Source organism: Eretmochelys imbricata, chromosome 3 (genome assembly GCF_965152235.1).
Source record: "Eretmochelys imbricata isolate rEreImb1 chromosome 3, rEreImb1.hap1, whole genome shotgun sequence".
NCBI lineage: Eukaryota > Metazoa > Chordata > Testudines > Cheloniidae > Eretmochelys > Eretmochelys imbricata.
The window spans coordinates 130,578,875-130,601,375 of NC_135574.1; the positions used below are offsets into that span (position 1 = coordinate 130,578,875).

General features: G+C 42.6%; 1 protein-coding gene across 4 annotated transcripts; it reads right to left on the reverse strand.

The window, feature by feature from the left end:
• Nucleotides 1-1,141: 1,141 nt before the first annotated feature.
• On the reverse strand, nt 1,142-22,481 carry URB2 (URB2 ribosome biogenesis homolog). 4 transcript variants are annotated; one of them, XM_077813391.1, is made up of 10 exons: nt 22,449-22,481; nt 21,362-21,504; nt 18,979-19,155; nt 14,608-18,019; nt 12,433-12,593; nt 10,517-10,627; nt 9,369-9,611; nt 8,533-8,623; nt 6,831-6,970; nt 1,142-1,859 (listed from the first exon to the last, which is right to left on the reverse strand). In XM_077813391.1, exons 2-10 carry the CDS (start codon nt 21,485-21,487, stop codon nt 1,662-1,664), a joined length of 4,659 nt encoding a protein of 1,552 aa, XP_077669517.1. In that variant the 5' UTR covers nt 21,488-21,504; nt 22,449-22,481; the 3' UTR covers nt 1,142-1,661. The 4 variants fall into 4 exon arrangements, 3 of the variants coding, with proteins under 3 accessions (XP_077669517.1, XP_077669516.1, XP_077669518.1); XM_077813390.1 differs by lacking the exon at nt 22,449-22,481 and adding an exon at nt 22,089-22,142; XR_013345682.1 differs by lacking the exon at nt 22,449-22,481 and adding an exon at nt 5,558-5,733 and having other exon boundaries at nt 1,723-1,859; nt 21,362-22,189.
• Nucleotides 22,482-22,501: the final 20 nt, after the last annotated feature.

The following is a 22,501-nucleotide window of genomic DNA, read 5'->3' on the forward strand; positions in this document are numbered from 1 at the left end:
TGTGAATATCATTATTTTCAGCTTCGCTTAAAGGGATAACATCAGTGGTTCTCAAACTTCTGTAATAATGGCCCTTTTCACAGAGCAAGTCCCTGAGTGTGACCCCCCCCCATCCCTGTATAAATTAAAAACACTTTTAAAATATTTAACACTATTATAAATACTGGAAGCAAAGTGGGGTGGGAGTGGAGGGGTGGCAGCTTGCGACCCCCCCATGTAATAACCTTGCAACCCCCTGAGTGGTCACAACCCCCAGTTTGAGAACCCCGGTCTATATAATCAGGCAGAAGATACGAGTTAAAGGTTGTTTCAGGGACACTAGACTCTGAATTCCCCTGCCAATTTTGGGGGTTTTGTAAATCCAAGTTTCCTATACTATTAGATATCCTTTTCTCTTCCCTGTTGCTGGGTGAAAGCTCCACACAAACAAAAGGGAGGGGAATTACTATGCCTCCACTTTTGCAAACTGCTTCATGCAGGCACTAGAGTCAATGGGGTTTCATTGTCTTCCTGCCTGGAGCAGTTTCCAGGAGCCTAAGCTGGGGGGCAGCATTTTCCACTGAAGAGGGCACTGAACTCAAAGACAGGTGACTTGAATTCTGGCTCATCTCAGCACTGACTTGCTGTGTGACCTTTGGAAGGTCACTTCATCTGTCTGGGCCTGTTTCCCTTCCCCACCCTTAGGTAGGTAGGTAAGTAAGTATTTGGCAGCAGGGACAGACATATCTCACTGTGTTTGTACAGTGCCTAGCACAAGGGACCTCTGGTCATTACTGTAATACAAATAATAATTGGTTAATGATGTGGGGAAGACTGAAACTGACTATACATAAAGTCAACAAAATAAAAGCAAGAGCTTTTTCCCCCACTCTAATCTCTTTCACTTATGGAAAGCTTAGGTATTACTTGTAAAGATACCAAAAAGTACTCAGGCAGAATGATTCACTTTGGTTATATATTTGCGCAAATTAAGTGAGTATGTGTGATTTTATGAAACAGTCACAGGAGGGCAGAATCAGCTGTGTTTTGGGTTTGACAGAAAGGAGATATTTGATAAAGCTTTCTAGCAGGTCAGTGTTTATGATGATACTTCATAAGACGCAGTAGAAAAACTTACTGGCTAGACAGATACAAACACCACTTCAGGTTTTCTAAAAATCTGTATTTACACAATTTTGTAACAGAAGCGGACTGAATATTTTACAGTTGCACACAAATAAATTTATTTAGCATGAATGTAAAACAAAGTATGGCGTGGGGCACTTTACCATTATTTAGCGCTGCTCCCCATTGTAAACAGGGCAGGGCAGTTGTATAATAACTGAAGGTTTTCACTCAGTACATTCTTTGCTTGCACAGGAAAATTACATAAGGCGCCAGATCCTGCAATAAGTAGCACATATGCAGGCTGCAGAGAAAGATTTCAGTGGGGCTCTGCACAGCTGCAGCAGGGCCGAGGCCTAAGCATGTGTCCTTTACCTACCATAGATGTCAAGGCCAGTTATACAGGGACATATAATTCAGTATTTTACTTTTAGCAAAACAACTGATGGCATGATCCTGCAACGTGCTGATCATCCTGAACTCAATCAGAGCTGAGGTTTCTCAGCTCCACACAAGATCAAGTTCTTACTGATTATGCAAACATTAGGAATGATACGTCACGCAGTGTACTTTTTCTCCCCATGTTTTTTAGTTTTGTGGTAGTGGGTATAATCATTGTACAATTCCTTAAAGACTTCTCTTACGCCCATCTGTAGCGATGCGTTTAAGAACTTGATGTCGCGTTCAATGCAAAGGTCTAGGATGTGATACATTCCCTCAGTTAGATGTTTCTTTACAGCTGGAAGTAAGGTCACCTAGGAGATGAACAAAATCTCATGAAACTTTTTACTTTCCATAGTTAGTATACGTCAAGTGACTGGAAATAAAAGTACTGACAAGATACAATCCAAGGCATCAGCCCATCTAGAATGGTCTGTTAAAACACCGTGTAAAATATTAGATAATAAATTATCTCCCCGATTTTGCAAACCTGATTTAAAACACAACAGTAATATATAATCCTGTATATTAAAATTTGCAGCGGTGCTGAGTGTTCAGGTAAACGCTCTGTTATATTTGGGAGAATTTGAAATCATCCCAACAAAAAAAACCCTACAGTAAAATATTCTAAGACACCCATCCTGGAATAGATTTTTCCAGCAGTTTTTTGTACACCTCCTTCATATTCAGGAGACGGAACAATAGCCAACATATCAGCTGCATGCTGCACACTGAAATCTCAGTTAGGAACAAGTCCTTCTGTGAGCCTACATCTAAAATGGTTAGTTTGTTTTGCCTCTTCCAGTTTAATAACTGCATTTATCTAGCAACTTTTACCCAAGAATTTCAATTTGCTTTATAAACATTAATTACAGAAGCCTTAAAGAACACCCTCTCAGGTGTGTGTCTACTTGACCCATTTTAACCCCATGGAACCCCAGGCACACAGAAATTAAAAGACTTGCCTTAAGTCATACAGCAAGCTAATGGCAGAGCTAGGAATACAACCTAAAACTCCTAACTCAGTCCCTTGCTGATCACTAGACACGCTGTCTTCCCACAACTGCCATAATCCCCATAACAAAGCTCATCAAGGCTGACTCTGGAGTGTTTTGGGGCTCTAGGCAAACTGGAACACATCCTCGGATCATAACCCGCTCACTGAACATTTTACTGCTTTAGATTCAGGTGGCCTCTGGAGCGGATCATACTGTTCTTGCCACAGAAATAGGTCTTATCTCTGCTGAATACTAAAATTAACTTGGTGCCTCCAGACCTGTGCTTCTGCACTCCGAGCATAATGAAAACTGCATGAAAGGCTCTCATTAAAACTCAGAATTTTCCTCTCTTCCTGAGGCAAGTAATACACTCTTCACTATGGAAGTGAACTCCTAATCACTGTGTCGGGTCCAGGCTCTCTTTCTGCTCTGAGGCCACAGAGCAGTGAAGGGGCAGGGGCTGCCTTCTAAGAGGATGAAGAGCCAGCTGATCACTGCACAGAAGGAACAGCATGAAATGCCACTATAATTGAGAATTTGGATCAAGTTCATACCTGGTGTAAGCAGATGCATCTGCAGTGGAGTTACACCTGCTTACACCACATCTGAATTTGGCCAACTCCTCTTGACTGTCTTTACTCTACAATGCAATTCCCACAAACCACTGTCTAAAAACCTTATGAGATTTACACAACTGCCACTATGAGCTGGCAGTTAATTCTACCTACACACGTGTTATGGTCTACATAGTTAGCAAGACCAATTTGTGTTACAGAACTCTTGATGGGGGACAGTTAAGTGTGTGAAGAATTATTTCATCGTTACTGAATTATGCTACAGCTCTGAGATAATGCATGAAAGGTGATATCAAGCATGTGGAAGAGGCTGCAGGTGTACCCAGGGCCAATGATGGACTTTTCGAGGTTTATTTCAGAATAATTAATAAGGGTCTACATTTGTTGTGATAAATTTTGATAAACTAGATTTTTTATCAGGGGAAAGTGCCCTTTATGATTGAGAGAGTACAAGTGTATGTGCAGCCTTTGTAAAAATCTACTTTGAAAAGGGGTTTCTCTTCTGTTCTTTCAGAGCAACATGTGGTTGCTTTCTAGCGGTCACAAGTGCTTTCTAGCATGTACAGGTCCAGCCCCTTTCCCCTTTGAGATCGATCCTCTTTTTTTTTTTTTTTAAAAGAAAACTCCACGTCACCAATTCAGTAAGTGTCCCACCAATTCATTAACTCTCCTCCTCATGCTCAATTATTCCATTAACACATGAATCCCCAAACAAAGATTCATTTGTGCAGTTATTTATCATCAACTAGTTAGGCATATGGTTACACCACACCCTTTAGCTAAAGTCTCAAGAGGCCTTACGCTCTAATACAGAATCAAATAACTTGAAAATGTCCGTATGTGAAAATTAAAACAGACACCGCTTGCGGAACAGTCAGCGGTTCTATAATTAGTGAGCATAGCTACTGAGCAGGTTTTAAAGAGTGAGGCTTAAAACCAGTGAAACAGCATGTTTAAACCAAAGAGATTCAAACATTAACTTTCATTGTTATTTGCAGAACAAACTTATGCTCTATATATGAAAGACTCTGTTCTGAAACACTGATGGCATGTCTAAATGAAGAGTTAGTTCCTCGCAATAGCCTGCCGTGCATTGAGTGTGGACCCTGCTGCCACACACAAACAGCTTCATAGTGTGCTTTGATTTACCCTGCTTTTGACATGGGCGTAGATCAAAGCTCACTAGGGACTCTTACTGCACAGCAGAAGGGTCCATGTGGACAGTTAGTGCATGGCAAGCTAGTGTGGGGTAGATTTACACCCCAGCAAACTTTAAGATCAAGTGATGCACCCACTTTTTAAAACTTTGGCCATACGTACTCTCTTATAGGGAGTAGCTGCTCTTATTCAGAAACCAGTGAATAGTGGGATCTCAGTTTGCTTTATGGATTGCCCATCCAAATGCTCTAGTAATATCTTTTGAGCAATGGCTGTTTATAGTTTTAATCCCTCTAATTTGGGGGGGGATAGGAGGACTTGGTAGAAGAGCACCCTGCATTTACACTGACTGAATATTTTCCCCCACTCCCTTTCTTCACTCCTTCCTCACCTGGAGCCCCCACAGCTGCAATTGATACCAAAGCGGGATTTGCCTGGTCTTGGTGTGGGAGGGTGCAGTTTGTGGAAAAGAAAAGGAAAGGTAAAAACATAAAAATGATTACAAAGAGCAAGGAAGTAGAAGCTGGCAGCTTCCGCTGAGGATGTGGAAACAGGTAAAGCAGATACCAGAGAGCATGCTGCTGTGGATCAGTTATTCAACACTGCTAGAAAAAACAGGTAGGGAAGGGAAACCACAAAAAAGTACAGACAGACAGAAGTCTGAACAGCATGTGAATGAGTTGCAGAAGGACCTGGCAGCAAGAACTTAATTTACCCCAGTTAGTCCTACTGGGGAAAAGACAGGCAAGACAGGAGCAGCTGGATTTGTTAACACCAAAGTTATCCCTGTTGGGAGTTCCCTATGGCACTACTTCCAGTCACTCCTCTCCATCACCCATATCCAGCTTATTGCTGGGAATGGCTCTGACTGCAGAAGCTTGAGGAAACTGATCGTGCTGAACATTACTTGAAAGGGTGGCCGAATTATGTGGGAAGCCAAGGACAAAATCCTCTGTTCAGCCAACTGAAGGTTCGGGCAGCACAGGTGCCACTCTCAGTAGCAGACACTCAAAGATTATCACAGTGTTAAAATGCAGCAGTACTTTGCAAGTATGATGTCCGTCTAGAGACGGCCTGAAGTTCCGCTCATGTGAAATGCAGCCCAGTGAGGCACCCGGCAAGCTGTACAGAAGTGGATTAAGCCAGACAACAACTGTGGAGATTTTTGATCCTCCAGCAGTTGCTCCAGATGGCTGATGCAAAGATGAGGATTTGGACATTTGAACAGCAGCCAAGGAGAGCAAGACAAACCCGCTTGGCTGGGAGACTGCAGAAAGGTACCTGAATATCAATGGATCAGGCCCAGAGAGGCTCATACACAATGCAGTCCTTGGAAAGAATTTGCTGTGAGACAGCCCTTAGCACGAGTACTCTCTAGAGCCTTAGCTGGGGCAAATTCAATAACCAGGACATCAATAATTAGGGTAAGTAGGCAGGATATGGAGCAGCTGTGTGTCCTGCACAGAAACGAAAAAGGCCCAGTTGAAGTTTTAAACCTAGGACAGGGAGACATGTAAAAAACCCTGATCACTAGCACAAATTAATTACAAGGGATTTTGCAGGCTTTGATGGACACAGGCAGTGTTCAATTAAATCCAAATTGGCTAACCTGGAACAAATTAGTAATTCAAAAATTAAGTCTGGCTGTAAGGAGCTACTCCATTGTAGACTATGCAAGAGCAAGAATATTTGCTTTCAGTAGAAATGGTTGAGAAAGATGTAACCATCCTAACTGCTTACTAGACTCTTTCCTCTGTTTAATTAATGTCAAATTCTTGGCAGTACTTCTAAAATAAGATTAGAGCCTGGTTATAGATTTTAGAGCACTAAATTATTGCTCTCAAACCAGAAATTTTAGTCTGAGGGTAAAATGTCCAAGAGAAACCCCTACAGAATGCAGGCAGAGAGCAAGGCATAAGATGTCCAAGCGGTCTCGGATAACTGCCAAGGGTGGGCTCAAACTCAGTGCATGAGTGTCCTCAGATTTAATGACCACAGCACATCACCTTTCGCCACTCACCTTCCGAAAGAGTGGGCTGTCTACAAACTCTCCGATTTCAACAAAGCCCTAGTCTTGCTGCACATGCCCACGTGGCTATCACTCACTCTTTGATTCATCAGAAAGCTCAACCTGACCTGGCGTAGTAAACTTTATCCTCTAACTTTTTCAAGACACCACTGCCCCTTTGGGGAAGTGATATCATGTACCAGCCGAGATAATTCCAAGCACCTGAGATCAATTTGGGGAGAATTAGAACCATAGTTCGAGCCCCAGGTGTATGCAAAAACAAAACAAAAAACCAACACACCAGAAGAACCAGGAGATTTTGTAAAAACAATTTTAAGGGGTAGATCATCTCAGGAACCTTTGCTCAAATGACCACAAATTTAGAACACTATCCCTACTCTGCATCCCTAGGAGGTACAGCAAATTTCAAGACATCCAAGTCAGCATGTGGATTTTTAAAAAATTTAAAATAGTTGTCTTTTAAACAATAAGTGACTCTCAACCTGAACCTTATAAATGACTTTAAGGTGGATGAGTGTATATTACCTTCTGCAGTTCAATCACGTATTGGGCCACTATAAAGACAGAAAACACTGTGAACTCCTCTGTTTTTGCAGCAATGTGACTATACATCCTTTCCACCAAGTGTGCACATTTCAATACAACTCCAAACTCATCTGTGCTCCCTAAAACAGAAATCAAATTGTGGTGCAAAATTAGGGGTTAAAAAAAATTGTTATACAAGGAAAAAGAACCCAAAAAACAAAACTTCAGCAACTACCTAGCCATGGTTTCATATTTTGGATTTGCCAAAATGCATTTTTTTAATTACAGGAGAGGTGAGAACAGAAGAGTGGTTTAAAAGCAACTGTGCCCTTATGAAAATGAACAATCCCTTACAACACTTTATAGACTCTCTTTCAAGGGCAATATTGTAAGAATAAAGGCAGAAGGCTGTTTCAACTCCACCATACACTAGGATGCAGCCAACTTTTGTTACATGAATTCAAGCAGAAAGAAGGGCGGGGAAGGTACCTCCCATGTTCCAGCCCTCTGCCCAGTTAACTGGAAAAAGAGCAAAAACATCAGATTTTTTTATTTATTTTTTTTGAAGTGCCACTTGCAGAATACTAGATCAAGAAGCTGCTTCTTGATAATGAGACCTATTACATGGCACAGTCTCCAAAGAGAATCACCATCACTGGAGACATTAAAAACTAGATGGGACAGAGGACTTGAATTTTCTGTAGGGAACAATCCTTCACTGACAGGCAATGAGATAACTTAATAGAAATTAGGAGGAAAGTGGGGGGGGAAATTCAGGCATGTGTCTTGTTTTTTATTATTAAAATACAATAATTCTGCAGGGGTAGACAAAGTGTATCTAAATCACAGCATTTCCTGAACCTGTAGCTTTCCACTGATTTTTCTCTTTAGAAAATGTGGATACTACTGAAATGTATAAGCCCCAGCTTTTATGCCATAGGTGCATCAATATATCATTCCTCTCTCTCCCCTTTGGAATATCTTAGTGTACTTGCCTATTGCATATACATGGTTATAACACACACACACAAAGTGGGGTAAATTTCAAAGCAGTGAACTTGGTTTTAGCGACGTGAATTAATGGAGTCAAATAAGTAAATCCCAAGTAACACTTTGAACATGTACAAGATTCTGGTTTTGTATCTAACACACAATGATGAACATGTAGTCTGTAGCATATCTAACATCTGCAACACAGAGCTCTGTTTAGTAGCACATATATAAAGCCCTTTCCCAAGTGCGATGGTGTAAATCATCAGCATTTGGAGCCACCACACCAGAAAAAACATGCTTTTCCTAAAATCTTCACTGACCTTATACAATGGGGGCTACTGTGGCTGTTTCTGAGTGAGAATGCAAAGGTCGGGGAGAGGAACTGACATAAGGTACAAGGAGCCCTGCCCCTGTCTGCGTTGTGTCATTGTGCTGGGGCCAGCCAGGATTACAGTTCGAAATGGAAGCACTATGCTAGTCTCCCAGGATGAAGCCTGGAAAGAACCTTTCAAAGAGTGTCAGAGTGCAGATTGCTACGTGGCTCATCCTCACTTCTGCCTATGTGGCCAGTGGCCCAAAAGCCACGATCTGGCCCTGGGACTTTGTTTCAACTTCTAACGTTACACACAGCCTGCCCTGTCCTGCACATTCTTCTGTGCATTGCACCCACTCAGAGTCGGGTACGTTAATGAAAATGATGACACAGCACCTCTGTCTCCTTTCTGTCGCCCCTCGTGCATAACAGAAACAACCAGCCTATTGAAGCTGTTCAGGAAAGATGGCGCTGCTTTTAGCATCACCTGCAAGAACATCAAATGAAAGAGGATCAGATAAATACCTAATGCAGTACAGAAAAAAGGCTTTGAGGATGGTTCCTTTATTAAAGCAGCACATGCAGCATGACATTCAACATCCCAAAATAAGAGTGGATTTATGTGCTTTAAAGGAAGGTACATCGCCTGTACGCGCTACAGGGAAGGGACTGTCTTTTTGTTCTGTTTCTACGGCTGCTGGCACAATGGGGTCCTGGTACCTGACTAGGGCTAGTAGGTGCTATGGTTAATACAAATAATTACAATCATCTCAAAGTAATCCCACATCCACAAAGCAGAGGTTGAAAGTTATGCTGTTCTAATGCCTGGGCATTTACCGCTGACTGTCCTGAACCAGTGCTTGCCCAAGGGACCAGAGATTTAAGGACCAACACACTTATTCATCTGAAAACAGTTTGGAAAAATCAGCTTTCAGCTGACAGGCACTAGAGGCAAAAATTTTCAAAAGTGACTTACACAGCCAGGTGCTTAAGTCCTTTTGATCTACAAAGGGACTTAGCCTAAGTGCCTGTCTCATTTTTTTTTTTTTTAAATATGGAACTTAGGCCCTTTTGAAAACTTTGGCCAAATCTAACTTTAGAGGTTGTGATAATTTGCTTCCAAATATCTTATCATTTCAGAACCTCCACGTTTTCAACCTCCTGGTCATAGGTCAGGGATTGGCTTCTTAAAATTTCTGATCCCCCACCCTTCAAGCCCCTTCTCCCTTCACCTTAGGGTGACACTGCAGTATGGAAAACAGCACTTCATGAATTCCCAGGAAGATGCTCCCATACTCCTCCATCTTCAAATGATCCAGAGGGACAGTCAGCAGAATGCTGAATGCCAGGCTCACGTGATGGGGATTGGAGAGAATCTCTTCTCCTTGCCTCAGCAGGGCTGCTACTGTCTCCAGTATAGGAACAACAATGGTGGGAATCAGCGACTGGTCCCGACAAGCCTCTTTGGTTTGAATCTACATGTGAAAGACAAGACAACAATAACAAAAAAGAATTCCGCTGTCTCTACCCACCCCCTTCTTCCACACCAGAGAATTGTACTGTTGCAACTTGAACCAGCAGGAGTACACTGGCGCAAACTGCAACAGCATAAAGCCTCATCCGTACTAATCAATCTGTTTTAGGCACATGCCGTGCGCCATATCCCCATGCAGCATTCCCTGAAAGCACTGCAGGGTCTGTGCATTGTTGCATCTATCCCACAATCCCATAGAGAAGATGCATACAGAATGTGTTATACAGGGTCTATTTGCATCTGTTCATGTTTTTACACTGTTCCAGTGGATAGTTCTGTCCTTCACAAACATTGACTCACCCCAAGCCCCTGCCAGACAATCTCTGGTCCCAGAGAGTCAGGCATTGTGATGGCAAGCACCAACACTACTACAGTTGCGTGCAGCCACAACACAGGTAACGAAACGGATTTAATTATTTTAATTCACTTATTCAGTCATTTTTATTAGTTTGGCCTTGTAGCAAAGCAAAAAGCCAACAAACAGTTTTCTCCTCCTTTGGATCGGAAGAAGAGTTGCCCAGGCCTGGGGAGAGGCAACTCTCTAAGCATCTCCATGTAGCCTAGTGAGATGCTCTCAACCTCTACACAATGCAGTGCAGCCCCAAAGATGTAATCTTCCTCAAAGTAATGGTGATGTTAATGAATGAGTGTGTGTGCCATGCCAATATACAGGGATATACTTGAGGAAATTTGGGCCAAACAGCGTAAATGGATCCTAGCCAAACTGATGTCAAATGTAGAATTTTTTTTTTTTTTAAATATCTTTTTATGTATGTTTCAGACACAATTGTTTCAGGCTCTGTCAAACAAAAGTGATAGGTAACTTATACTGTGGGAGGTACTTACAACTAAAGCTGTGATTATCTGTGGGCTGGTAAACCAGAAAGCTCTCTCTTTCTCTCCAGTTAACGGGCAGCTGACCAGCAATTTGGTTAGCGTAACAGCTGACAATACTTCCTGCAAAAAAATGGATAAACAATCACTGCAAAAAGATAAATACGCTCACTTGAAATATGGCACCTCTTAGTGGAGACATCACATTATCAGCAGCTCAACAGAATTTGCACTGAGCAATAATCACCTTAGCATACTGTACTATATCTATTTTAAAAGCAAATCGTGACATTAAAACATTTAAAAATAAAGGCAGATCAACTCATGTAGCAGCCATTATAGATAATGGAGGGAAGTAGTGTGAACATACACATATGAAACTCACTTGTGGTTTGAGCCTGCCATATAACCAGCATAATCTCATCACATTTACCAGCTAACATGTCACCACATATTGGCTTATAAGAACTAAGATGAAAACATAGAACATCAGTGTATTTCAGCCTTACAGTCCAAAAACATGTGGACTTCAAGGCCTATATGCTATGGCGATTAGCGTTACACAAACCATGTAGAAAGATTAGGTTAGATTCTCTTTTAAATGGACATTATCTACAGAGATGACACACAGATGCCTTTTCCAAATGGGCAGGTCTGGGAGCCAGATACTCCTGAGCTTCAGCAAGGCTCTGAGTTCCAAGTCACTTAACCTTCCAAGGGGTGGGGGGGGGGGGGGCGGGAAGGTTATGCCAGGCTTGTTTGCCAAATTTCTTCCCAATGTTACAACTACCAATTCAGTTCCATTGGCGACAGATGTTACATGTCACTTAATGAACTACTGGAAGATGCTCAGATGCTACAGTAATGAGCACGGTATAAGAACCTATACAGAATAGAACAGTGGGAACACTAATATAATCAGTGCTTCACATAACTGCTGGTGTTTAAAAGCACCGTGCCACCTGACCCTGTTCAGAGTAGGTTTGGACAATAAAATGGTTAAAATGCCAGTGGCTGCAAGTCTCTTGTCTATGCTACAGCTTTGGTGGTAACAATAGTGGGAAATTTTTAAGTGATAAAACCTTTTGTCTGGTCTTGGTCTCAGTTTCTCCATCTGAAAAATGGGGATAATTGTACTAACTTACCCTCCTCAAAGCAGTCTTGTGACGATCAGTACATTTGTGTTTGTAAAGCACTTTGCCAATGAAAAGTGCTCAGTTAGTGCTAAGTAGTACTGTGATAAGAAAAGAACCACCCACACTACAAGAAATGTATACTAGCATGTGCCAGTTTACACCTACAACTGCAAAGAACAGACCACACTAGGTGTGACTTTTAAATGAACTAGGCAAATCTTTGTTTTGCATGTTCATGGACTGAACCAGCTTCCTGGTAATCACCTACATAATTATGACAAATTTTTCCTGGGTGCTGAGTCTGAGGACTCTACTGAATAACACAATAGGAAACAAAATTAAAGCTTTTATTTGGCCAGTTTGTAATGTTAGAATTAACACATAGGTGTCGACTTTCTGCATTCTCTACAGGAATTCACTGATGTGAGACTCCTGTTAATGTTACTGGGAATTAGAGTGCTAAATGCCTGGGGATCCTACTGAAAGCTTTCTTCATAGGTAAGAAAAGTTTCTCTCTTTTTCATAGTGGAGTCTATCGATCTCAGGTATTTCTAGGGCACACTTCATCGCAGTACCTAAGCACCAGGTTTATTGCCATGTAAGTTACCATGAGTGTGCAGCATAACAAACACACATTTAAAACCAAACTCCTATGTGTTCCTCATGTCGTATTCACGGTCTTTCTTCCTGCCCATTTTATCAGATACCATCCATGTTCTATTGCAGTTCTTCAAGCCATGGAGAGAAAACTAAAGAAAATAAATTATAAGAAATAAGCCCAAAGTTCCCTACTTTAGGATTTTGTTTCCAAATATTGCTAACTTCAAGTCCTTGGAGCACCAGCCTCATCATGACACAGAACTCCTCAGTTGTGCAGCTCTCCACCAGCTGAGTCATCAATTCTGTCAGCTGCATTTCTAGATCTTGAATCACCTGGACTGTGGTGCCAGGACCTGCATATTCAAGAGACACAAACACGTCTGAATTGCTTATCCACCTGGGGAACTGCCAAAAAAACCCTTTCAAAATCAAGCTTTGAAAAAGAGCTCTCTCTGTGAGTGATTTTTTAATGTTCACCCGCACAGAACTGCTTTCTCCCACCAACCACAGCAGCAGTGTATCATTCAGAACATTCCCATCCTACTGTGTATCCCGCAGTCAGTATCTTGATTAAATGCTTTCACTCTGTGAAAACCCCACAATGAGGCTTGTTCACAAGCTAGGGGAACAAGTTGATCACAAGCTACAGAATATCAGGGTGTTGGGAGGAGAGCCACACATCACATGAATATTAATGGACAATGCTTAGATCTCGGTTTAGCAGTGACCAGGTCTCCTACATATGAAGTCAAAGATTATATTATCTATGACTAGTTTAAATTTTGGTTTACTTTGCAAGCATATTTATCTGCTCCACAAACACCCCGAATGTAGCAGTAACTCCTGGGATTTGTGGCAAGATTTTCTGTAGGAGAAAATAATTTTAATCTATTTAAAGCCTGGCACTTCTACAGCACATTTCATCAGAGAATCTCAAAGCATTTTATCACCATTAATTATGCCTCTGCACTAAATAAATATACCAGCTTTGTACATGAGTAGAGTGTGGTACAGAGATGTTAAGAGGGAGTCAGCAGAAAAGCCAGGGTCAGAACTTGGTAATCCTGACTCCCAATCCTGTTTTAACACTTACATCATACTGCCTCCTGTGGTGAATTCTGTAACTGGAAAGAATTGAGATACACAGCGTGCAAGAAATATTATACATAGACACAATACAAAAATCTATTTGCAACTCAACTAGCAAGAGCTTCAGCCAGGCTCCCAAACAGATTTACAAAAAGGCTTCTCCATACAGAATTGTACTACAATTAAGGGAATAAGCGCATTTGTGATTCCCTACCAACCAGGGGGTAATATACATTTGTAAGATCACTGTAGTAGTAAACTAGACTAAATCAAATCTTTCAGGCATCAAAGATAAAAATAATATTGCCAGGTTTTTTGGTACTACTACACTGCACATGTGGAATGTCAGTTTAGGTTATATTTTAAATGAGGCAACATAGATTAGTCGTTAGATCACACTGGCAGTCAGAAGACCAGGTTCCCCTAATTCCAATTCTGTCACTGGCTCACTGTGTGCAGGTGATAAAGGGTCTGGCTTTCTGAGAGGTGCCAAGTACCTACAGCTATCATGGACTTTGCCTGGAGTATACTGTGTTCAGCACCTCTGAAAACCAGGCCAGTAGTCTTTCTGTTCCTCAATCTCCTCACCTTTAAATGGAGATGATACTTATCTACCTTTGTAAGGCCCTCTGAGATCTTCAGTGAAAAGTGCTGAGTTATTTAACTAAGCCGATCCATTAACTCCTTCAGTGATAGTTGCTATACCAGATACATAAGACCAAAAAAAATGCATTTTCAGAGCAGCCCCAAAAAGTTTGACCACATTTGGTGAAATGGTTCTAAACAGAATATTTCTACGGGGGCGTTTCTCAGTGCCTTGGGCCATCATTTATAGAACAGCGTAGTATTTTAAAAAGGGCTAAGGGCTACATTTTCAAACCTTGATAGATTTGTGTCACAAAATATACATGTGCACATACAAAACATGTATTAGCATAGGCAAAATACATATTTTTGCACAAAAATGAGCACTGAGGCACATGAGTAACTATTTCTGTGAAAGCAAGGAGATCAAAATAACTACGTGGCTGACATCCTCAAAGACCTTCCAGATGAGACCCCTACCAAGACAGGTCAACACTGCGCCCCAGTCATGACAACAGTATCCCTCTAAAAGCTTCCCAGTTTGTTTCTTAAAAAGATAGGACCAATTTACTGATGGACTAGCATACGTGGATATCTTGTGACTTTCTTAAGAACCTCTTGGATGCTTTTACCCACCCCTGTATTCCAAAATTAAATGGAGGAGTTGAAGAAAAGAAAAAAAGAGCTCTGTACCAGCAAGGAGATTTTTTACAGCATGGAACACAGTGAGAGCAGTCTCTTCTCCAGGATACAGATCTGTTACTGAGCAGAAAACAGTTAAAAACTGCAAGGCAGAGTGAAAGAACTGGAGATGGCCTTCCACAGAGGTCAGCTCTCTCAGTACTTGAGTGTAAAACTTTTGGTACAGTTCAGTGTGGGAATACTCCCGATATTTTCCTGGGTCTTTAGGATTCTCTTGCTTGCCTTCCATTTTCATAAAGCGACCAGTGCACATGTAGCTCAGATCTGCTTTCAGTAGAGTTGAGACAGCTGGGATGAATGCCAAAGGCAAAGGCTGGTCTTTGGTGAGGTTTCTAAGGCAGAGCTGGATGGCTGTTCCTGTCTGGAGGACTGTTGGCTCCAACAAAGCAGACAGCATTTCTGTCAGTTGTTGTTTCTTCTCTGGCTGCTGCTGGAGGTACAGAGTCAGAACATGGCAGAGTGTGGTTAGCGGCACTAAGAGCAGCTGATTGACTGCAGTGTTCCAGGGCTTGCCTCTGTCTGCATCAACATATGGTTTGCAGCTCGCTAGGAAAAAAGAGAACTTTTCCAAATTGATTTTCAGGCTCTGCCTCTTTTCGACAATCATCTGAAGAAAGCATTCCAAAAAGGTTTGGATCACCTGGAGAAATTCTGCCCAGGCGGGAGTGGTCAAAACATCAGCAAAGCACTTGCTGGCTGCAAACAGGGCGGTCATGACAGCCTCAAGAGCATCACTGGCATGAAAAACTTTAAAGATAGAGTTGACACTTCTGCCAGTCTGTAGGCATGTTAGAAGGCGGAAGCAGGTAATTAGAAACTTCAATGATAGCAATTTACTGCAAGAGATGTTAGCTCTGGTATTGGCTACCAAGGATAGCAGCAAGAGAAAACAACGGGTATGGTCTGAAGGAAAAAGACTGTCAAGTTTCAATGCAGAAATCATCTCTAGTAAATGCAAAAAGCTTTCTATCTGGTCTTCTTCCAAAGTAATGGGGGAACCGGTCCTTGTTAACAACAATATATGTTGAGCAATTTTTTCCATTGTTGTCCAGCAAATGAAGGGTTCATCCTTTGATTGATTGTTTTCTGACTGTGCCTCCCCCATGCCAACCATCTTGCAAGATGAGAGGACTTCCTCATGCCATGGTATATTAACTGCAGACAGCTGTTGAATAGGCTGATCTACGATGCCCTGAGTAGCAGAACAAAACACACTAGAGCACTGCTGAATAACGCGGCTTATAAAAGCACAATGAAGCACCTTAATTTCTGGAAGAAAAGTACTATGCAGCAAGGCTTTAGAAACCTTTTCAGCTGTGATGAAGGAATCCTGATCTGCAGAAACTCCCGGAGCTTTAGTTGATGGTAAAGTCTTCAGAAGCACATCAGCAACATACTCTACATCTTTCAGAGAAAGATGAGGAATCAGGATTGTTAGATTTGAGACTACAAGGTGCCAGTGTGCAGCGGGGTAGGTGAGAGCATTTATTGCACTGATGTTGCCATTCCAAGGTTCGGACTCTTCCATGCTCATGCTTGATCTTCCAGAATGAAGGATGAAAGCTGCGGCATGCTGCAAGGTGTGAAGATCAGCCTCAGTCTGAAAACTGGTTTGCATTAAGATCTTTTTTATTTTCTGAAGCATGAGCAGTTCTAAGCAATATTTACTAGGTGAGCAGAAATTACCTGAGAATCTCACTACCCTCTTCCAACACTGGCTATCCACGCCAGGGAGAAGGGCTGAGAAGTCCCAGCTCTCTGCAGCACAGTCAGTACCACCACCAGCTGCTTCAGCCAGTCGAGACACATATTTGCTGCAGTTTATACTAAGCAGAGTGTCAACCTCCACCCATGTGCAGACAAGGAGGAGCGCGGAATCACTGACCTTCTCTAGCCAAAGCCCTGGTTTATCTTCGTCTGCCCACTGATCCTTCAATAGGTCTAGCAATGGCTGGATTACCTCTTTCTGCATCTTGTCCAACAGACTCTGAGTGCGAAGGACAACAGGTAATGGGGTGACATTATCCAAACTCTTCATGTTGAACAGAAAAGTGTGAAGCACAGAGCTCACAGACAACAGCTTCAGTGCCATGTCAGAATCATCTTTAACGTCAGGAATTATTTGAGTCTGACACTTCTCCAGTATGAGGAACAAAATATCCAGAATCTGGTTGGGTGGCAGCTCGAGGAGGCACTCACGAAGCTTTGCCGTCAGCCCAGCAGACAAGACTGGCAGCCTTAACTCATCATCAGCTGGACGGCAGATCACGGACAGAACCTCTTCAAAGAATTTAGGGAACTGTCGCAGCTTCGTGTAAGTCTGAAACATGGCATTTATGAGAGTCTCTTGAGGCTTCTTTGTACGTGGCTCAGAGACCTCTGCATCGATCCAAGCTGAGGCCACAAGGTCATCCAGATCAGGCTCGACAATTAAATGATTTAACGAAATCAAGGTCTTGAGACACCTAAACCAAGCTGGGATGGAAGCCTGGGAGTGATTCACCAACATTTCTGCCAGTTTGCGGTAAAACTGGAACTGGGTCTCTTTGTGCCTGATCCGGTCAGCGGCAACGTTATAGATATCATTGCTGAGCACCAAGTTCAGGAGCTGTTCCACAGCAAGCAGTTCTGTGCTCCAGTCTACTGGCGAGAGCATCTCCTGCCATAGATCCTCCTGCAGGTGAGAAATCCTTAGACAGCCAAAAAGCCTGGTGAACATGTGGAAACAGACCATGTGGTTTTCTGCCTTACAGTAAGAATCCAAAAAGAGCTTATAAAGCAGAGGTACTGAATTTGCTACTATGATCACCTGGAGCGTTGATTCACAAAAGCTAGCATCCTGGAACTTGGACAGCACTGTTTTGACTGGCATCAGAATAGTTTTAAGAGCCCTTTTCTTTTTCTCTTGCGGTTCCCTTTCTGGCAGGAGCTCCTCTCTGTAAGAGGACAAGAGCTCAGGCTGGAAAATCCCAGCCTGTAGCACAGTCTCTACTTGGTTTCGGATTTCCCTGCTCAGATGCTGACGTACGCGGCCATCATCAGCTGGTGTCCACGCTCTGGCCATAAGCAAATGCCTCAGGAGCAGACATGGTTGAAACAAGTGGCTGGTCACTTGCCCAAACACACGATTTGGGTTGATCTGTTGCCTCTGAATCAGGAGGTACTGAGCAAAGGTCAGCTGGAGGACATCAAACAACTGGGAGGTCACAGCATCTTGTGAGGTCAGCCATTGACAGGCCAGCCAGGAGAGCTTGCTTAGGAGATTCACCATCAGCTCATATTTTGTGGTATAGATGATGGAGAGAGGCGGAGTGGAAAGGATGCCCCTGCAACAACTTAGCACTGTACCAACATTTCCGCGGGATTTTTGAATGCAGGACTCGGATATCCTTTCATTTATGACCTGAAGATAAAACAACAAAAAAAGCATCATTATCAACCTTGCACACAGAAACAAAGGTCATTGGGGAACAGACAACAATCTTCTATTTGCTGGGCAGCTCCGGCTGGACACATCAACAGCACTTAAACAATCATTAGTAACAGAAGATGGGAAGGACATAGACCCACCAGTGGTTATTCCTGACCCCAGGCATAGACAATTGATCGTTTTCAGACTATAAATTTTTCAGGGTAGGAACCGTGTCTTTGCATGTGTCTGCACAGCATCTGACATGAGACCCCATTCCTGACTGACTACTGTAAGAAGAACAACAGCAGCAATAATGATGCATGATAGTCCACCTCATTCTAACCGTGAGGAAACTTACTTAGTGCTGTAGAGAAAAGAAAGGCAAGATGCCCTCCCCATCCCAACAAGGTTCCTACCAACAGGGGGGGAAATTCCCTCCTTATCACCAGTTGGACAACCTATTTAGCAAGGATCTCAATTAGTAAGCAAATAATTCCAATTATACTCTAAAACAGCCATATGATCTTCCAGAGTTTCCTATACTAATATACATTTGCGAGCCTTTAACTCTTTCTCACATGAGTAGTCTGAAATGAAGTCATCTAGGCTACTTGTGAGAATAGGGGTTGCCTGACTGGGTCTTTACTTACTAACCAAAATATTTAATCTTGTTCCATCCCTGATAGTTTGGGGAGGGGAAAACCTGTGTGAAATCATCCGAGTATGAGGCTATTGGGAAGTGTTGTTGCTTTCAATCTTTGTTCTCCACAAATATCAGCTGTCTTGCAACAGAGGGGATAGAAGGGAAAATAAATACAATGGCCTAAAAATGTAAGCTAAATTATCCCTAACTATTTCATACAACACCTACCTCTAAAAGGAAGTGTCATATATTGTATCACATACTGCACTGACATTCATCACTTAACAAAGAGTTTGGTTTGAGTTACCTGTGCAATCAAAAAACTGAGGTTGATTGTCTTTCCATCCTTTAAGAGATTCTGTAGTTTTCTGCTATGGAAGATGTTATCCAGGTACGTCCAAAGTTTCTCAACAATTTCATCCTCCAGTTCAAGTTTCTTGTTGTAATATGAAACCAATGCATGGCTCACCCAATCAAGTAATACCTATGTAATTTAAACAAACAAAATTATACAGCTGTGGGTGATCATCTTTACCTCCATGGGAAAAGGTTACAGAACTGTAGTAGCCACTTCACACCTGAGAATGAGCTTGACATGGATACACAAGTTTGTCTATGCAGTTCTCCAAGCAGGATCAGGGCCTGAATTTGTAACAGTTTCTAAACTCAATTTTGGCTCCCTTCACGCTCTAACCTTCATAGTAAAGCTAATTTCAAGGGTGAAAATGCATTTCCTTTCAGCTTCTCTTAAACCAGCAGAGAAAATTTCTCACATGAAATTTTTATATCAGTGAGGACATTTTTGAGTGAGGGAACTTACGAAAAGAATTGTGGATTTTCACTTTATAAAAACTGTTCTCATTTCCAAAATGCAAAAACAGCTTGTCCTAAAGATTGCACGTTTATTTAAAATCTCGATCCCCGAATAGAATGATTACACAGGCCTGATTTAACTTTTTTGGAGTTCCTATTTTTTCAGTCTCTCTCTCTCTCTATATCTATCTATCAATATCACAGAGAGAGAGAGAGAGAGAGAGAGAGAGAGAGAGAGAGAAACAAAAACAACCCTCTGAAGCTTTGCAATCTGTAGAGCTTACAAAATCCTTGGGCAGTGTCTGCTTTGCTTACAAGGTGTACAGACATAGTCCATGTACTAGAGGGTCTGCAGACCAGACCTGAATATCTTATAAATTCCACAATCACCATTATACAGTTACAAGCTCCAAAGGCCCTGTCTGACCTGTAAAGGATTATAAATGTCATAAGTCAGCACTGAACTTTCAAGGTACATAGATTGCAAGCTCCATGCTAACCATTATGAAGTTTCCAGCTCTTACAAAGCCTTCAGATCTACAACTATGGTTAAGGAAGAAGCACATACTGTAACCCATTGAGCCAAATTCAAGGAAACAATCTCTGCTAGCAAAGACGATAGAGTTTTTAAATTTTGGGAGAGAAATAATAAGATAATTTTAAAATTATTAAAGCCACCGAAGCCAAGTCTCCCAGGGGAGTAAAGAGGAAGCCTTCAATTTCTGCTCCGTTTTTGTATATAGATGTGAAATAAATAAGATTTTTCTTAATTTTTTTCCAAGTTCTTTAAGAAGATGCTTTGAAATAACATTTTAAAAGTTTTACTTTTCTTTAAAAAGCTAAGGAAATGTAGGCAAAAACCATTAATACACAATTAAATTGTATAACGTTGCTCACTTAGCCATTCTATTAAAGGTTAATTTCATGTTTTAAAGCAATTCATAGAACAATTTAAAAAAAAAAAAAAACACTTTTACAGATCTTTCTTGTGCTAAGTTCTCAACTAAAATGCTAGGTGGTTTGATAGCTGGGTCAGCAGGCAAAGCCCACTAAACGATGTAAGGTCTGCCCCTCTCAGGTGAAAGGAGGAGCCACAAGTCCCAGAAATCAACTATTTACAGGGAACAAAAAAATAGGTCACAGGATCAAAACATGGTATCCAGAGAGGAACACCGCACAGAGAATGGGCTGGACAATACCCACTACTCCAAGGAAGAATCCAAGGAGTGAATGGTCATGATGCCCAGATTCATACAGATAATGTGCCAGGAAACAGGTCTCACAGCCACAGAGAACTCTCCCCCACCAGTCCAATTTCCCCGTCCTGGACTGGTGGATGGTCATTTTAGCCATTATCAGGAGACGGTTGGCAAGACTTTGCGGGGGCCATGTAGGAAATGTGATGAAAGATGCTAGCCTTACAACTCTGGAGACAGAGGTCTTCAATTTATCCACAAAACAAGTATAGCATGGACACTGCATCTCTCTCCCCTCTGCCCCATGAGCATGTCCCAATCCTGAATTGGAAAAACCATCTTTAGATGTGAGAAGGTAGTTCATTCTTTAGCCCATTCTATACTTGGACTTTCTACTGAAGCCACTAAACAAAACTTCCATCTGACTGCCTCTTAGTGGTCATTGTTGTGATAGAGATGAAAGCCTATTAGGAAACAGACTGGTCTACTTCACAACCATCATCAGCAACAACTTTCAGTTACTCCCTATTGCAGCTGTATTTGCACCAGTGTCTACAGGTGAAAGGCTATGCAATGCATCTTGATTCATCCTCTGAATCAGCTTGGGCTCCACAGCAATTAATTGGTACATTTTTCTGCATTTGACAAAACAATTTAAAAAAAAACAACAGAAAACCATACTTGTTCTTTATTTGGAAGAAAGCACTGATGGGAAATCCATGCAAAGTGAGCTAATTTGATTTTGTCTTCCCAAGAGGTTTTTGCACTTTTCAGCTTCAGGTGAATTCCTGAGTAAATTGCAGCCATAGAGACTATTATTGTATCTGAAACGTCAAATATTCACAAAAATATTAGATGCACTTGAAATAAACATTAATGAGAAGGATTTAAGAATACCAGAATTAATGGTTATTTGTCTCTAGTAAAACAGACTCTTATTTGGGCTAGCCCTATGTTCATTTGGCTTTACAATGCAAGAGACCCAGGTTTGATAAGCAGGTCTGGTCACTGAGAATCCAATCCACTGAAATCAGTGGAAACAGCATTGGATACCAGGCAAACAAGAGCTGGGAAAACTGAGAAGACAACAACATAAACTGGGCCTTTTTATGAGAGGTGCTGAACTACCCAACATTCCTCCGAAAAAAATCACAGGAAACTGCGCATGCCCACCACGTCTCAGGATCAGACCCTACATCCAGTGCTTAATTTGTCCCAAGGTTTGCCAGGTGTGAGCCCCCGGCACCTCTAGGCTTGGCAGTTCATAGCCCCGCCACCGCTAGGCTTGTTGTACCAGTTATGAATGTAAAGGAGTTGCTTAAGCCCTGGCACCTAATTGCCTTGGGCCCTGGCACCTCGCCCATTACACAGCAAGCACCGCCAGTGCCAACAGCTGAACCGAACCCACCCCTCCAAAGGCGAGCCACGGGGTCCGGTGCAGACCGGAAAATAACGGGCCGGATTCAGTTATGTCCGGCCAACCACACGGAGCAAGTGCCCGCCGCTGCGGCTGCCGTCCGCCAGACCCACCCAAGGGTCACCTGAGACCACGGACCCCACCCCACGCCCGCAACAAGCCTCGCTCGGCTCGGGCCAGCGTGATCTCGCCCTGCTCTGAGACACGCTGTCCAGACACCGCGAGGCAGCCACCCGCCGGGGCACCCTTCCCGGGCTGGGGCCCGCCCCGCGGCCCGGCTGCCGGCGCTGCACAAGCCCGGGGGCAGCTCGCTCACACCGGCCGCACCCCGCGCGCAGGCCCCCGCCTCACCCGGCCGCGCCTCCGCGGGTCCCCGCACACACGTGCTGCCGCCCCGTGGCCTT